The sequence below is a fragment of the Ammospiza nelsoni genome, chromosome 2, assembly GCF_027579445.1.
Source record: "Ammospiza nelsoni isolate bAmmNel1 chromosome 2, bAmmNel1.pri, whole genome shotgun sequence".
In the NCBI taxonomy this organism is placed as follows: Eukaryota; Metazoa; Chordata; class Aves; order Passeriformes; family Passerellidae; genus Ammospiza; species Ammospiza nelsoni.
Window position 1 is genome coordinate 69,476,337 of NC_080634.1, and position 18,756 is coordinate 69,495,092.

At 41.6% G+C, this 18,756-nt stretch overlaps 1 protein-coding gene across 2 annotated transcripts in view; it reads right to left on the reverse strand.

Moving 5' to 3' along the window:
• The window catches only part of KLF12 (KLF transcription factor 12), a 240,326-nt gene that overhangs the window by 75,325 nt on the left and 146,245 nt on the right, over positions 1–18,756 (reverse strand). For both annotated transcript variants that reach the window (XM_059493350.1, XM_059493349.1), the window contains exons 4-5: positions 15,433–15,976; positions 490–625 (exon numbers count right to left, since the gene is read on the reverse strand). In XM_059493350.1, coding sequence (XP_059349333.1) covers positions 490–625; positions 15,433–15,976 — 680 coding nt within the window. The remainder of the gene's footprint in view (positions 1–489; positions 626–15,432; positions 15,977–18,756) is intronic.

Sequence of the window (18,756 nt, forward strand, 5' to 3'; positions counted from 1 at the left end):
CTAAATTAAGAAAATATTTGCCCACCCAGTTAGCAAAAGTACACAGAAAAATAACCGCAGTGGAAAATTGTTCGAAGCCCCTCAGTAATTTCCTTCTAATGACACTGTCCTTCAGGAGAAATGCTGCTATTTCCTATCAACTTCTTGATGCTGCTTTCAGTCAAGAAAAAAATACATCGTTTTTGAGTAATCTAACCTGGTCTCTCTTTGGAGAGGATATAAACCCACTGCAAGTTTTCCAAGTACATCAAGGGGAAGAAACAACTTCAATACGAAACTCAATAATGAGGGCAGAGAGAAAGAAAGGAAAAGATAATGAGAGAGACAAGAGATACAGTCATCTCTTCCAAGAAAGGGAATGAATCTCCAGGGAAAGGTGCAGGCAGGTATGCTGCCTGCAGGCAGGAGGACAGCCCTGCAGCAGCAGTGCCTCCGGGGGCCTGGGAACGCCTCAGCAACACTCATCTTGTCTGGGAACGCGATACTTACTCTTGTACTGCTCTGGCTATGGAGAGCGCTGTAGATCCAGTTTCATTAACGCTATCTAAGGTCACATTTGGCAGGTCGTCATCATCACTGTCACTTTTAATTTGTCTGGGAGATAGGCCTCGGGGGTCCATTTGTGCTGGAAAGAGACATATAATGGATTAATATGAGTGTGCTGAAATTAATCTTGTCCCAGAACAACATCAGGGCGCACAACACGTCTGCCTACTCCGGCTGGAGAGCACTGAGCTTCCCAAATCAGCTGATAGGTGGGTAAAGCCACCCAGGGGTGCCACAGCTGGATGTGAGCACTTCCAGGGGCATGCAGGTCTGTGAATTCACAGAGGCTACACCAATGCACTCGGCAGTACCTTAAAATCACTGCTCACACCGCATCCAACAAAATCCCACTACCAAGTAACTTACACTGCCTGACTTCAGAAAGCGAAGGGAAAGGGAAGAAGGGAAAGGGTTACATCTGCTTTGAATAACACAGAACACTCAAGAGTACATTTGACAGCAAAATTTCAGGAGGCAATATCTGATTCTGAACGTTCATTGTGAGGTAAGAGGATGGAACCCATGTCACTCCACTCAATTAAAATTTAGGCATCTAAAACCCCAGTCCTGATTTCTGACATAATTCAACACCACTGTCAGCCTCTGAAGGATCCTTCCCTCCACACTATGTGTAATCCCACACAGGCAACCAACATTCAGGTGACCAGTATCAGTGGGGCTAACACATTTTTATGAAAAGTCACCCAGTTTCAGGTCTTACAAATATCTGAAGATCAGGAATTGCAGGATTGTTTTACCTGTCCACAGCTTACAGTATCCATACTGCATGGCAATGGAGTAAGTGCCCAGATGCTGGCAGCAACAGCTGCAGGAACTTGTATGAGGAGCAGCCAGGGCTGCCCCATGGCAGACACAGTGCTGGGCACAGCTAAGCCCTGCAGACAGTGGGGGTGTCTCAGGGAAAACAGGTTTAAGAAAAGGTAAAACAACTGGCCAGGAAAGAAGCAAGTGAAAAAAGTGTGAGAAACACTTTACACTGAGGGTGGCAGAGCACAAGAACAGGCTGCACAGGGAGACTGCGGAGCCTCCCTCTCTGGAGACATCCAAAGCCCATCTGGATATGTTCCTGTCACCTGCTCCTGGTGACCCTGGCTTGTCAGGGGTGTTGGACTGGTTGATCGCCAGAAGTCACTTCCAATACTAACAGTTCTGGGATCACGTGAAACAGCTCTGCAGATACCAATGTGCAAGGAGATGGAGGGGAGAACGCTCTCCATAATGGGGCAGGCCCTGGAGGAGACTGCCCTGATGGGATCTACTGTCTACAGGGAACCAACAATGGAGCAAGGGAACAGTGTGAGGAGAAAGAGCAGCAGAGAGGAACAATTATGACTAACCACAGCCCCCAGTCCCCATCCCCCTGGGCTGGGGGAGGGAGAAGAGCTGGGAATCAAGGAGGGGAGTCCTGGAAAAGGGGGTTGGGGACTGTGGTTGTCACCATCCAAATCTACTTTTAATTAGCAATAAATTACTTTTCCCTGCGCTGAGTCCTATTTGCCTGTAAAGGTAATTGGTAAGTGATCTCCCTGCCTTTATCTTGAGCCTTGAGCTCTTGCACTTTATCTTCCCCCCTGTTCTGTGGAGGAGGAGTGAGAACAGCTGGGTGTGCACCAGGCAGATGGCCACCACAGTTAGCTTTTCTGCCAAACATACAGGGAAGGAGAGGAGAACAGAAAGGCAGGTGACCTGCCTTCCCTCTTATGATGGCTGCTGTCTTTCAAAGGGGAAGAAAGCAGAATTCAGCAGGACAGGGGGAGGGAACCAAGAGATGGGTATAGAGGGGAAATACATGGCACAACTGTGACTTGGGAGTGCTGAGAGGAACTGGGGCTTGCTTGTGCCATAGATGTGGAGAAAGAGACATTTCTCCTTACTCAATAAATACCACATAGGATTAGTAGGTGCTGAGAGACACCCAAAGCAGCTGGGGAAGAGAGTAAAACTGGAGAGAGGTCTGAATCTACAAGGGAGGCATAGGAAGGGGAAAGACAGGCAGAGATTTGAGTAAAAATGTGTTTATTTTGTCTGCTCTGGTGAAATAGGGGAATTCATAGTTATTGATTTAAAGAGCTAACTGTTGCAGTTTGTTACCTTATGCTCTCCTGTATTGCAGAGGAGACAGGACACTTTCTTCTGGGTCTTGCAACATGATTTTTGAGAAGGGATTCATTCCTACTCAACTCTGGCTAACCACAAACCTAGACAATATGTATCACAGGCTCCCTTTAGAGACCATGAACAGCTCAGTGGGCCCACAGCTAGGGAGCAGCTCCCAAAGTCATAGTTAAATCTGTCATTATGCTATCTTTCTTATGTTACAGTGTTTACTGACTCTACAAAAGGAACTGAGTTACAATGAAAAATGGGAAAGCTGCAGATACTTCAGGAGCTGTGCAGCCATAACAGCAGGACTGATGAATAGCTAGGCTCTTGAAAAGAAAGCACTCCACAAATGAGTGATGAATCCAGGGAAAGCTAGTCTTAAATTTTAATTTATGTCTTAGCTGCAAACCACCTGTGAGGAAAAGAACACTGATTATAGACTAACTTTCAGCTGTGGTTTTTATGTTACAGAATTTCATAAGGAAAATACTGTTAAATACATTCAGTAAGTTGATGGAACAACCCCTTCTGGAACCACATTTAAAGTGCATTTACAGTTGCACAGTACTTCTTCTATTACCCTTCTACAGGCACAGGTTAGGTGCCTCAGTAATGCAGGCTATGTTTGGACTGCTTATTATTTCTTCAAGGGTGGCAAACACGTTTTACTTATCAAAGCAAAGGCTGTTGTCAGTGAACTTACATCAGACAAACACAACTTAGAAATTATTTGAAACATTCAATTGTTTTAGGCAGAATGAGCACCATTCTGACAGTGGTTCTTAAAATCACAACTTACCCATGATGATATTCAATGTGTAACCTCAACCCGAGCACTAGGGACAATCTAGTACTTTATTTAAAAGCCACTGAACCACCCAGTCAGCTGATTTAGCCCCATCAAACTATTTTGAAAGAAGTGCCACTCCTGCCTTGCTCCCTAATGCTCCTGCTTAAAAGAATGAGTTTATTACTATGTATTTCATTAATTCTAAATCTAAAAAAATATTATATTCTTTTCACAGAATCACAGAAAGGCATAGGTTTGTAGGGACCTTAAAGATTATCTGGTTCCAGTCCCCCTGCCATGGGCAGGGACACCATCCACTAGACCCAGTTGCTCAGAGCCTCATCCTACCTGGCCTTGAACACTTCCAGGGATGGGACATCCAGAGCTTCTCTGGGCAACCTGTTCCACTGCCTTACTACCTTCTGAGAAAAGCTTTTATTTCCCCCTTGAAGTGAATTTCATTACAAAAAGTTATGCTTGTATTTGCCCAATATTTAAATGTGCTACAAGCAATGCACTTGTGAGAGCTAGCTATTTGTTCACAGAACTAAAAATTGTAACAAAAAAGCTACGTATGTTACCTGAGGTTTAATGTGACTTGCACTACAGCAAAGGTTTTAAGTAGGTAGCTGAGAAACTAAAACTAACTTGAAATGATGGAAGTTGTTATATAACTGATTCTGTAATACAGTTCTTACACATGAATTCTGATCACTTAAGCGTGAATACACCTACATAAAAAGAGATAGTATAAACGTGTATGAACAATCTTATGTACTTTCATTCTTTGTAAGACATGTTGTTTCATTATTACTGCAGATTGCTGGCTCTTAAGATATTAATGAGACTCCTATGACATCTGGTATTGATTTTAGATTACTACAGGAATGTGCCAGGATCAAAGCTCTCAATTACCTTCTCCTTGTTTCTGCTTGCTAAGTCCTACTCTGTACACTTCTAGCACAGACACTAAGTTGTGAGCAGCATTTTACTTTTTCACCCAGGCACAATTTACTGTACTCACTGGGTATAGTGTGCCTGCTCAGGCACACTGCACTTACTGGGTATAGTGTGCCCCATCAGGCACCAATGCTTGAGCACATAATGACGTGCTGCCACACATTAGTGTGGAGAGGACAAAAGGTGAGGAATGGAAATGTATCAGTGGGTAAATTCAAAGGCAGGTATTCCAAGCACTGCTATATATTTGCAGAAAATCTAACTAAAGATTGTAAGTAAATAAAACAATGTTCTAGGGATTATTCCCTTACTTTTTATGCCAGTCCACATATACATCCTTTTTTCTCTCTCTCTTTGTTTGTCACTTCCTTCCAGCTCGCAGCCGTGGGTGGCCGAGGCACTGGGGAGTGAGGTGACTGACCAGGAGGCTGAGCCTTGCTGCTGCCAGCTGGTGCAAACTGGCCTGTATTCTCATCAGCATGGCTGCAGCTGCTAGGGGAAAACAGCCTTTCAAGCAACTAACTCTCCTCCCTGAAATGGGCCATGTGAATAACCAACTGGCCAAAAGCCTAACAGATATCTCCTCCTCACCACTCTCTGCAGTGTGCAAACTGCAGCACAGGACTGTCACACATCAGGAGTTCATGACTCCTACTTATGTCAACAGCTTTGACTTTCTCTTGGACATCTAAGAACAACTGTCAAACTCCTGGCACCAAGGTTTATGAATACCAGCCTCAGTTCATAAGCACTGAATTAGAAGTAATTACTGGCCTAATGAACATCAAACAAGAGAGGATGAAGAGATGCAGGCAAGAGATAGTTTTTAGCAAATGAGATAAAAAAGGTGGGGGACAAGTGAGTAACTGGCAAGGAAGGTGGAGGAAAGCCCACAAAACATGCCAATGCATTTTAACCTCCCTTCATGCTTTACCTTGGTCTAACAACCAAGCTCTTCCTTGAACTCAGGACCATGGGTCCAGAAGAGACTTGTCTGGGTCACTGAATCAAGTCCTCCCAAACACAGGCAGACACATTAATTAATTAGTCTTAACTGGTTTTCTTGCCCTTGCTACGCCTCTTGAAATGCAAGATTTGTCCAACAGAGCTATCTGGTGGTTTTGTGAAGTGTGAATGAGGTTAAGGCGAGGCAAGCAAAAAGAAACCAGTCACAGACTGCTGCTTTCATGGGACAAAGGTGCCATTGAATGAGTGCACAGGAGGTACAGAAGCAAGCTGTTAGCTCTCCATGCTGAATAGACTGGTGAGCCAGGGGAGTTAAGATCGTCTGCAAGTGCTGAAGGCTGCAAGCAGCCACATTGCTTCCCGTCCTTGTTAGCCTCAAGAAACAGTGATCCTTTTTTGCTAAGAAAAGTAGAGAGAATTGCTTATGAATGCACACAAATACATGTAATCACTTCTTAATGCCCCTTTCCCAAACCGTACCAAAAAGGAGCTTCCCTCTGGGCACTACGAGCAAATTCACTTCCTGCACTTGTTTTAAGTGAAGATGTGCAAATAGATCACACATAAAGCACATACCAACCAGTAAATACTACACAACTTAAGTCTATCATCATTAATATTGTATCTGCCAGCTGCCAGTAGGAAAAAGCCTGATCTGGATCACATATAAGCTTGCTTCTATTTCTGTCAAACTGAACAGTTTGGGGCTTTAAAATTTATTCTGGCTGTGGGGTCAGACAATACCTGATCCTGCTTCTGAGGACAAAATTGCCTGTTCTACAATGCTGGAAGAGATTTAAACTTGCATAGGAGCTTTTTAATGAGCACTGCATACATTTGTGCTTTCTGGCACAGGGCTGCATTGGTTTTGACATGGTACAGAATTAGCCATGTCACAGAAGCACAATCTCTGGGAAGGATCCAGCTTGTCGGTTGCTAAGGGCAGATGAACCCCTTGGAACAGGATCAAGCCTCCACCTCCTCAGGGGAATAACCTGAGCCCACAGCCACACCATCAGGGGACTTTTTTCCCCTCTTCATTCCCCAAACTGGTGCTCCTGCCCGCCCACATTCTGGAAACTCCTAGGAAGGAAGGGATTGTGGACTTAAATCGCTGCAGGCTGACAAGAGCCCAGCATCCCTCCTCCCCCTCTCACACATGTGCTGCTGATACAAAGATGGTAGGTAAATTTTCTCCCCGTCTGTCACACTTGGGTTTCAGCCAGGTATGTCCTAACATCTTTGCTTTTTTTCAGTGACTAATCAGGGATACACACCTCAAGTGCTCTGATGTGGTCAGACAAAGCCAAGCACTGTCAGAGGCCCTGCATCTGGATGCCTGCAGGTGGCATGGAAAGGGCCATACACCCCAACACTGCTGTCACCACTGGCAGTTCTCAGTTACTGCAACCTGATTTACTTTGCCTAGTCAAAATTCCTGTGAGTGAAAGGGATGAAAACTCATCCCATCATTAGGCTCATGAACACCCACTAGAAATAATTTTATGTCTACATCCTATCTTTGATTTAAGGGCAAATATGAGACCCTTGGGCTAAAGAGGAATCAAATATTTAAGAGCAGGAGAAAACTAAGTAACCATTAGGAGTTTTGCCTCAATTTATAGCTAAGCCACATAGTAATTAACTGATGTTGAAATGACTCTGTGAGATGATGCTGGCTGGTATGAAAGCAGAGAGAAAATATCAGCATCCTGAAATACCTCCATCTCACTTAGCTTAAAAACAGCTTTCTGCACTAACTTAACTTCTGAGCTAATAACTTTGTAAACTTTCCCACATGTAGGTTTGCCAACACACCACACCACAATAAGAATCATTAAAATAATTAAAAATCTGTTTCTGCTCTTTGAAAGGATTTCCAAATTCAGAATTTGCTTGCCTTTGTTTCACATTTTAAACTCCCCACCCTGCTTTCTCTGAAGGATGCCTTATCGACCTGCTAATCAAAATGATTGTTCATTATGGGATTTCCAACTGGCCCTGCCATTCACCCACGAGGACTTGCCTGTCAGAAGCAGGGTTACACAGCTCTGCAGTGGGCAGTGACACCAAGACCTGTGCTAGCTGAGACATCAGCCTGGATGGTGGCGAGGCCCCTCCAAGCCTTGCCAGATCCATGCCTGGTGATGGGTTTGGTCTTGGAAACACAGCCACAGATTTTTATTGTGATGGAAGTTTAAACGAAGCAGAAACATGGCTCAATAAGCCAGAAAGGGTCACCTTTGATGTTTCCAGTAAACTCCTCTCTGGTTGATTTCAGTCCATGTTGGCATACAATAGATTAAAGACTGTCTCCAGCTGCAAGTAATGCTTTGCACTTACTTCCATTAGGAATGGACAACAAAATACTACCCCACATGTCAAAATTAACATCAACAAGAATCTCATTACTACTGCTGTTACACATGTGTGTCCCTGTGTCTGCAGAACGTGAAGGACTGAAGTAAAAACAGACATTTGCTGCCAAACTCCTAGAAGGATGGAAATGGAAAATACGGTTAAGAAAACTGTATGGCACTCATGTTTTAGCTCATTACACAATTAATCTGCCAGCATCAGAAACACTGCAGTGTCTTAACTATAACTTTGGACCCTTAATTTTGGCATACAGCATAGTTCAATATCTGAAATATTGCAAGAAAGCTCCTGACCAAGAGCAAGTCTTCTGCTCTCTCTTAAACTGAAACTGTCTCAAATGTCCCTGATAACAAATGCATCGGGGTGCATCGAACACCAAGCAGAAGGAAATCATCTCCATTCTTCTTGGTTACTCCTGAAAAATGGGTTTTACAACTGTGGAAGTGAGCCTCACACCACAGTTTGATGTTTGAAACAAATGAATATCCCCCTTCTTTGAAATTTTTTTAGAGAACAGGATACCAGCATGGACTTAGCAGGAGTGCATCAAAAAAGATTGCAACAGACATCACTGTGCATTTCTAATGCTGGAAGCAACACTTCCAGATGCAGATGTACAGGAGCTACTTAAAATTATGACCTCAGAGACTGTGTTGTACTCAGGTTTATTTAATGCATTCTATTTTCTATTTAATTCAAAATTGTGTCTTTACAGACCTACCAAATGCACGTGAATGACGCTATTCACAATTTCCTTCTCCTAAGCTAGTTCATACTATATAAAGCACATATACAACATTTTTCTTCCTATTTAAAGTTCATTATAAATGCTCTATGCATTGGAAAAATGCTCTGAGTGCACCAATCAGATTTTTGATCAAAACAGCTTGGTGCCTGGTAGGGGCCGCAGAATTGGTCGATTTATTTCATAAAACTTTATGTACAAAGCAGCACTATGCATGAACGTAATGGTCAGAATATAGAGTCTACAGGGGTAATTTTTATTACAATTTATAGCAAGATTACCCATACTCCACAGTTTTCAGATTTTATTAAGATTTTATGGCACTATATGGCTTTAGCAGTTAACTGCACCTAGCATGGTTATGGTTCACAGAGAATGGGAACTGGCACTGAAATGCACAGTGTAACTAATCTAGCAGAGAATATTAATTGCTATGATCCAATCAAAGGCAATATTTAAAATTATTTCAACAGTCAAGTAATTTGCCATAAACCTGTAAAATAGAAGCTATATGGAGAAATACAAAGGTAAGAGGGATTGCATGGATGTAATATATGCACATACTTAAGCATCTCTGTCATTGGGTTGTATACATAAAAATACAAACCCATTTTTTAAACAAAGGACTTTTCTCTTTCTAAGCTATTTCAATGCCAGAAGACCTCATCTACACAAAAAAGGAAACTACTAAGACTGCTGAGATTTATGTCTCGCTGAGCATCCAATACACAAATACTCTATCATAAAAAGTAAACAAGGAAAATAATAAGGACAGAATGTATTTAATATTAGATAAAATACTGTGAAACTACTACACAATGGTAGCAGACTGCAGCTTACACACTGCAACAGGCCAGAGATATTTTAGACATCAGGAAGCTTCCAGCAGGTTGGTCCAAGTCACAATAAAACCCAAGGCAGAGAGAAAATAAATGAGAAGTTTTAGCCATGTGTTTCTGCTGGATCCAAATTCATGGGATAAAAGCAAGCAGATCAAAGTTCAGCCCTGGTGAGAATACAGAACTGAAGGGCCAGAGGCATTCTTGGCATGGAAGAGAAAGAACTAACAGCTTCCAAAAGGTGCAGGGACTCAGGATATGTCAAAAGAGATTTACTCATCCTGCGTATGCTGGGTTTGCAAATCAAGTTAGAGTATGCCTGTACCTCATTCCCTTCCTCAAATCCCTCCTAGCTGAAAATGAACATCAACATGAACAAATCATACTGATGAATCTTAAAAGAGCATTTGCTTCTACAGTGAAAGAACCCAAGTATGTCACCAGTGAATCACTAGAAGGAGCACTTTTCTGGAAATTTAAGTAGAAGACTGTTTAGGGAAGTCCCTATAGTAAAGCTAATCCATTTTGTCTTAAACCAACCTCCTTGGTGTCAAATACCACAGTGTCTGTGTGGTAACTTAGAGTCTGTGTTTTAACTCTCCCCTCTGGCAAAAACTACTGTTTACTGTAGCTCTTAAATAATATGCAGCATCTTCAGGAGCACAGGTCCCACCGTGAACACAAGCCTCTCCTCTGCCTGCCTCTCTTCCTGCCAAGCCACTGCCAACCTGCTCCTGCTTTCCCAGAACCACGAGTGTTTCTTCCAGCTGAACCAACCAAACAGGAGGAGACAGAGTCAACATTCTGGGGGGCAGCAGGTGGGGAGGTGGACAGGCTGAATACAGACAGCCACAGAAGGTTTTTGAGAATAACAACAAAATGATGGCAGCTAAAGTAGAAACTCCCAGCCTCAATGCAACTCAAATCCAAAATAACTGTCTACTAAAATGCAGAAAGGATAATCACTCCACATGAAACAAAAAAGGCAACACTACTGGTTTTAATTAAATGTCTCTTCCATAGCATAATTTATACAAACAGACCCTATAATCTGACCTCTAAACATATGGAACATCTTAGTTTCTATCTTTTAACTGCAAATTGCATTTATTTTTGCAAAATAAACTTTACAGTAGGCAGAAATAACAGGTTGTACTTTAAAAAAACAGCAAGGGCAGTGGATAATGTAATCTAATGGTACTACCTGTCTGAAGTCACAAAAAATCTGCAGCAAAAGATACTGAATTTACTACTTATTAATATATCCACAGTGAGGAATATGCCAAACGGTGCAAACTGTGAAAAGAAAAAACCTGTGTATTTTTGCCATGGCCAAAATACAGATACAACATAAAAAAGGTCCAAGACCATGTCATAACAGGCGTTTATGTACAAGAGAAGCAGACAAAGTTCAGTTGGCAAGTTTAAATTTATAATGCTCTGACTGGTGAATTTTGCAAGTGATTGTGCCCTCTGAAAACATAAAAACCCGTAAGAACGAGAATTCATAAATCTGATTCCAAAACCCCAGAAATATCAAAGTTGCACCAGCCCTTCATCCACCATTATCAGGAAGGAGATTCTAAAAGGCTCTTCAATGAAAGCACTAACTCCTCTGAACTACAGAAAACAATTTTCAAGAATATTGTATTTGGCAAAACTTGCTGCTAGAGGGACATGATTTGCCAGTAGTATTCATGGATATCTGCTGAAAGCAAAGAACAATGGTCCAAACCAAGCATGAAGTTCATGTAATTAAAAACACTGAGGTTCTAGTTTTTCACCAAAAAAAAAAAAAAAAAAAGCTGGAATAAACATTTTCAACATAGAAAATGCTACTTTTTTTTTCCTCTATGCTAAGATGCTAAGTCTCAGGAAGAGTGGAATAGTTTTTCTTCTTGAAAATTTCCTCTTAAAGGAAGAAGAAAAAAAAAAGAGAAAACACAGAAATAGCTTGAGGCAGTATGGAAAATGTAAGTCTCAATGGTTTACATACAGACAGACTTGGAGCAACTGAAGATTGGGTTTTAAGGGAAACCATCAGGCAGTCTTATCTATAGGTGCTGCTACCTGCTGGGCCTCTAATTAAACTTTTAGCAATGCTTACCATTGCTAAACAGGGAGCAAAAAAAAAGCAAGGAAAAAGGGACTATAATACTGTTTCATGGAATATTTCAATGTAAAATAATGTCTAGTCACCACCACCGAATCCTCACAGAAAAAAAACCCCTCCAAGCACCTTTTAAGGCTGTGACAAGAGCAGTGACCACTGAAAAAGTCAACTTTGAGTCTGCCATGGTGTGGGGGGGGCACAGTCTAGCCCTGTGGTGTCCATGAGGACTTGCGCCTGGCTCCCTTGTCCTGTGTGCCCAACAGCCCTAATGCATTTCTCTGGTTTATGTGCATGAAATAATGAGAGGAGAGGGTTGTAGAGGGCAACCTGCACAGCCGGGCTGGTGCTGTGGGGGCTGCAAGAGACCCCACTGCTCTGGGGATCACCCTTGAGTGTGTCCTCCCCATTGGTGCATAGGGGGGATGAAGGTGCCTGGTCAACAGTGGGGTCTGTTCATAGCTGAATGTTGTGGTGTTAGCAACTTACAGGAATTTACTAAGATTTGTAATTGGTAAGTGATGTATTACCGACACCGAAAACAGTGTTCTCTAATTACCTGCTAAAGAAGCACTGTTAGTAACTTCCTAAAAATGCACCAATCCTGGTTTTGATTTAGATTAGGTTTTTAATCCTGCAAAAGCACATCACTCTGACATTAGGGTGCTTTTGCAGCATGACAGCCCTGTCTCCTATTGCCCGCCTTGGGGTGCAGCACGTGGCACAGGACCTGACGGGATGCTGCCAGCACCTTGTATATACAAGGGCTACGTGTCTTCAAAACAAAAAACCTTGCAACCAAAAAAAAAAGGGAGAGAGGAGGAAGGATAGACAGCAGAAATAAACAGCAAACTGGGAGGCAGAAAAGGAGATCTGAGACTCTTCTGAAGGATGGTGAGACAAAGAACGCCATGATGAATGGCACTGTGGAGAAGGATGCGCAGAGGCGGAGGAGGAGATGACAGTATAGCTTAGAAATATTAACAGAAAAGGAGGGGGAGACAAAGCAGAGATGCTCAAAGTAGCACTCAAAGAGCAGTCAGCAAGATGGGAAGGACTAGAAAAAATAGAGAAATAGAAGAAGACAGGGAAACAGAAGACAAAGTAGACACTTCTTGTGCCAGAGGGAAGAGAATATTCAAACAGAACATGAAGAAAAAACTATTTGCTTGAACTGCCTAAAAAAGCGGGCACCGGGAGAGTTTTGTCTGAAAGTGAGAAAGAAGGTCTGGGAGGCATCAGGAAAAGCAGAAAGCCACCTGTGCAAAACACCTGGAGACAGTATTAGAGGGATGGTGAACAGCCTGAGAAGGTGCAAAAAACCCTAAAAATTAAATGGTTCTAGTCAAACCTGGAAGGAAGAGGACAATTCAGCATGAGAAAAATAAAATCGGGAATAACAAGGAAAAAGCTTTTCTCTATGCCCTGGTTTCTTGTATTTGCTCCCCTCAGCACCTGAAACCTAGAAATACAGGAGATGCCTGAGAGCTCAGGTCTGATGTAATTTTCATATTAAAAATATCTCTTTTCAGGAAAGTGCCTTAGTCCCAACTGTGTGAAAAGGGCTTAGATAAAGGGTCACGCAAAACATAACTTTAAGTGCTTCCCAACTGGCACTCCTGGATCATCAACATCGTCTCTGAATTAGCACCAATGCAGGAATAACATAGGGATTATGCTGCTGATGCTCTCTGTGGATCAACTGTTTCAGTGTGCATATTTTTATGTTCCTGAAAATTAGCAGCATTCATGTAGAAGTTGAAAGCTGTGAGTCTAGATGACTCCAAACATGCATTTGTCCATCAGCTAGTAGAGGATTAGGAACTAATTCAATTTGGCAACAATGACCTGTTAGGATCTCTGTACACTTATTTTTTGTTAACAGCACAAGAGCTGATTATTGAAGGGAATTTAGTCTGCACACATATTAAAATAATTTAATTGGTTAATTTGTGTAATATAACTGCATTGAATTATTTATATTGTTTTGCACTAAAGAATGAAAAACACTCCAGCAAAAGCTGATAAAAGATTACTGCCTAGAGTGGATTGTTGCCCAATTTACTTCTATTGTATTAATTTAAATTAACCTGAACTTCTTAATCAAAAGAATTAAGGACCACAAAATGAGTACAAATCATGAGAAAAAAATTAATAAACTGAAGAACTGTTAATACTTTATTTTACTTTAACTGTGCATTAATAGATGATGCAGGGGCTAATAGCTAATGACCTCTACCAATTAGAGCACAAAGGCCATATTGTCAGGGCAGGTCTGAAGGCATGGAGTTCACAGGCTGAAATCCCTTCAGCACATTGAATTCTGGAATTTTGTTGATGAAACTGGGATAGTGAATTTCTAGTTTTACAAGATCAGGAGGTGCTTCCTACAGAGGAGACTACTACCACAGCCAACCAGCACCTTCGAAAAGAAAACACACAGGAAAATTTCTCAATGAGTTCATGGTTAGGTGCACCTTGAAGGGCCAAAATCAAAATACAAACTAAAACTTTCCTTTTTCTGTTTGTTTGGGTTTTTTTTTCCTAGACTACACGGTACAAAGTCCTGGTTTTATTCGTAATTTATTGACAGAAAGGCACAAAGGGCTAAAATTACACCACTGTATGAAGTGCAATAAAACTTAAACCATAATTTTGAGGCTTAAAACTAGACTCAGATCAAAAATGAGTTCATTTCCCATGTCCAAGCCTACTGAGAGGGCAGAGTCCCCCTTTGGGTAGTGAGGGAACAGTAGGAGAGTCACAGACTAATACCCAACAGGATGCCGCTAAACATCTGAATGACCCATCACTGTAGGCCTGTACTATAACAAACAGTTGCCAGTTCATGAAAAACAGACATGAGAGGTAAGAAACAAGTTGAGACCTGTTCACTCTGCAATTAGGAACACAAGAGATGTTATAAGACTAAATGTCCTGCAGTCTCATAAGCCCCAAAGTAAGGTTATCTGTCAATACCCTCCCTTTCTGCCTCAAGCAATATCTCATTTCAGGGGAAAATTACCGTACTTTATTCACTCACGTGCAATGAGCCTTGAAATGAGTATCTCATTCCTTTCCTCATATTCCCATCTCTGTCACTAATGCCCCTTTTATAAAGCTGTGCTTTCAAAGTTTCTGGGCACATCTGTTTTTTCTTTCCTTACTCCACCCATCATCTCACTATCCGTAACAAGTTTTTGCTCCCTCAGTAACTGTTGGGTTCTCACTCTTTTTTGCTTTCCAGCTCCCCTTTCTGTGTTCTTTGGACACCTCAAGAGTGTATCTGTCCTTCTGACATGTGCCTCTTCCTCCCTTCACACCTCCCTGTGCCTCTCGGGTCCTATGTCTGCAAAACTCATTTCCAACACAAACACTCTGGGTGGCTTCCTTCCCTTTTGCTGTTTAATCTGGAAGAAGAAATCTAATTCAAAGTATTGCACTGCCACTCCTTAAGCTTAGTAAAACCTACTTCTCTGCATCTGCTAATGCTCTTTGGTCCACAAGCCTTTCCTTCACACATGCCTAGAGCCTGATGATTGCTTTCGACTTGCTGGGGAACAATCCCTCTGACATTCCTCCCCATGCTAAATCTGAAACATCTGGTGAGTTTTCCATGTTCATTTATGATGTTTTATATATTGTCATAAATATCAGACATTGCCATTTTTTCCATTCTGCTACTTCTTCAGCTTCTGGGGAGGACTTATTTCTCTCAGGACAGAATATGCCACAAGTTGTCTGAGCATCTAACACCACTGCTAAACCCAATCTTAATTAAAAAACTTATTTACTTTAAAGATCATCTGAGATAAGACTTTTAAAGGTTCCTGCAAATTGTGTAAGTTGTATGTCTTTTCAGCAACAACACAGTAAGTATGGAAATGAACAACTTTGTAATTGTCATTATGTTTTTTTCATACAAGACCAGTTTCAGAGATGCCACAGATGCACAAAACTGGCTCCACCTTACCTTTGACATGGCTTCTCCCATCCTCCAACAGTGGTACTACTATAGTGTTGTTCATATTCCCAGGTGATCTCACAGCTGTATAGACGACAGGTACCGACTGTACCACCACGGGGATACGGTGCACGTGACTCATTTTGTTGGACTGCAAGTTCATGGGACTTGAAGGTGGTACTGGATGGATAATGTGCAAAAACTGCTGGCCTCCAACACCAGATGCAGAGGCCACAAGAGGACCTGGAGTTAATACTGACGGTACAGACGCTGCTGAGGAGACTGATGTTATTACTGTGGGGGATGAAGCTGGCCGACTGGAAGAAGAAGAAGTAGAAGTAGAGGAAGGGGAGGAGGCTGATGCTGTCATAGAAACTGGTGAAGATGAAGCTGCTGTAGGGGACGACCTGGCTTTGTTTATTGACAAGTCCACTGGTTCAGTCTGTGTTTGGAAATGGTCTGTAGATAATGAATCCTCCGTGGGGTCGGCCTTCATGTTGTTTAGTAACAAGGGTACAGCATCCATATCTGGGTAGTTGTGGACGTTTGGAGACTGTTGAGGAAGAACAAAGGGACACAGTTATATGTGTGCATAAAGATGACCTGCACACCCAATTGCTAATGCACACCACACAACTTGATCATGAAAGCCACAGAACTTAGTCCCTTTTTTTGGATCAGCTCATAATTTTAAAGTACAAATCATGTTAGAAAACACAGACATGTTCTGTTTGAACAGAATATTAAAAAGAAAAAAAATTCTATTCCCATTTCTTAGAAAGTGTCAGGATTAACAGTAGAAAATCATCCTGCTTCTTTCTGCTATGCAAAGTCACCAATGACAGAAATTTTAGTATCTTCAGCAGTAAAAACTATTTATATTGACAGAACATTTTTTTCCCAACATTTAATTTTAAACCAGAGCATTACTCTCTTGTGTCATCATCACTCAGACATGAAGAAAAAGTAGTTATCACCATTTCTCAAACAACTTTCTGAATGCTCCAATACTGTAATTTCCCCCTACTTGCCTACCTTCTTCTAGACTAGCCAGACCTGGTTGCTTCTTTCTGTGATCTCTGCTTCAAAAGGACTAGCCTTAGAACCTGTTGGGTTTTTAGAGTGATCTTTGAAGTTGTGTCCACAACAGATTTCAGAAGGTGCCTTATGCTACCCTCAGTCCTTCAGTTCTATGTTTGACTTCTGCATTCTGAATGCTCACTGGTAATGAACTTACAGGTCAGTACAGAGCCACACATTTGTACGACTGCCCTGTCAGAGCGAGCAATGGTTACAGCAATTCATTATTCTGGACTAGCCCATTAGATAGCCTTCCCCATTGTTATTACTATTATTTCCATACTAATTGAGAACAATTTTCCTGACTTCACAAAACATTTTTATGCTTTAGATTAATTCTTTTAAAGCTGGTTGGACTAAATTTATTCTATGCTATTTTTATAGTTTTCCCTTATTTCTGTCATCAAAGAGGTTAATAGAATTTTTGAATAATGCTAGACCAAAGACAGATCCCTAGAGAAGTTCATTTGATATATCTTTCCATTTTGACAGTCCATCATTAATAACCAGTCTTTAATGATGTTTTCTCAAGTAATTTTCACCAGGCAGAGGAAGGCTGGAAATGCCCATCGATAATCTGGTCTAAGACAAAGCACAGCTCTCAGCTCCTTAGCTAAGGAACTCCACAGCACTGCACTGCAGCAGAGCTTCTCTACAGACAGGCACTCACAGTGTAGCACCAAACCCCAACCTCCACACAAAACACTGCTCCTTCAAACCTCACTTGACCCAAAACAATTATTCCCTGTACAGACCTAAGCAGCTCTAAATGCATTAACTTGATCTCTAGATTACAGTATTTACAAAGTATCTACAAATATTGAGTCGAAAATATTTAAACTGGAAATATTTTATTGCATCTACTGTCAATAAACTAAGAATCAATCAAGCTATGAATTCCCTTTGGGATTTTTATAATCAACTACTATAAATATTTCCAAGGAAAGACCTCCTTGTTTTGAATCAGAGTCAAGCTTCAACAGAGAATGAAATTCTATTGAAAAATACAAACACTTATATTGAACACTGCAGTAATAAGGACCTAACTGGATATTATTCCTGGCATGCTGAAAGATGACATGTTCTAGTAGATCTCATCTATTCAGCTGATTTGGATCGGTTCTTGGATCTGACATTTCCCCCTATCTGAAAGCAAGAATATCTCTGGAATGATCTCTTCCTCTATTTATACACCAATCCATTTAAAATAAAGGGAGTCACCTGAACCCAGGATCCTGCTATTCAAAGCAAAATATCCCTTTTCATAAAGACAATGGGAAATTATGCTAAAAAGAACACAAAGTTACGAACAGGTTACTTTTCAAAGCACATAACCAGCTGTGAGTGACAAGGCTATGTAAAGCTCTTCCTCAAGAAGGCAAACCTGCCTGTAATTGCCAGGTGATGATTCCTGGTAACTTCCTCTCAAACACCTTTTTCTGGCTAATGTCCATAATGAGACGCCCCCCACCATGCCATCATAAAGACAAAACCATAAACATACATGGCACAGGAAGTTAATTTGTCAAATCTTGACAAGTCTCATCTATATGCACTCGGGCAGACAGACTGGTCCTGCTGAACTGAACAGACAGGCACCAGAGCAAAGGCAAAGTGGAGAGGGACACCTGCACCTGAACCCTCATAAGGTCAAAGGCAGCATCTCCTATCTCAAATGTTTGAGAGGAGAGGGACAAAAATGGCATCAGCTTGGGCAGGAGAGATGAGGGATCACCTCATGCACATGGCCACATCTAGAAGCAGCACAAGTCACCAGCTCTATCCACAGTGTAGATAAATCCACTACACTGGAAATCCTATGTTTCTTTACTCCAGATTTTCCTTGGGTGCCAGAGGCAGATATCAGGTTGATCCACTGCCACAAGGGACTGAACATAAGGGATCTCAAAAGCTTTTGCCAAACAGGATGGTGCATCTGCCACAAAGTCCTACCTGGCTTTGCAGCAAACAGCACTAGGTCCCTCACAAGAGGAGTAAAGAAGCCCAAACCCTCCTGTAGCTGACACCACACAAAGTATTTGTTTCATGGATAGAGTTAATGGTCTTTGATACAAAGCACAGGTCACAACTTACAGATTTTTCTAAGTTCTGCTAAGAACAGACCTTTGTTTCACTGTAGCAATTACACCTTCTCCTTTGGGAATTCAGAAAAAAAGTAACCTGTAACTTCAGACTATCATACAAATCACTCTCTTTTAACAACTCTTCTACATTTACTTTTGCTTGTACATT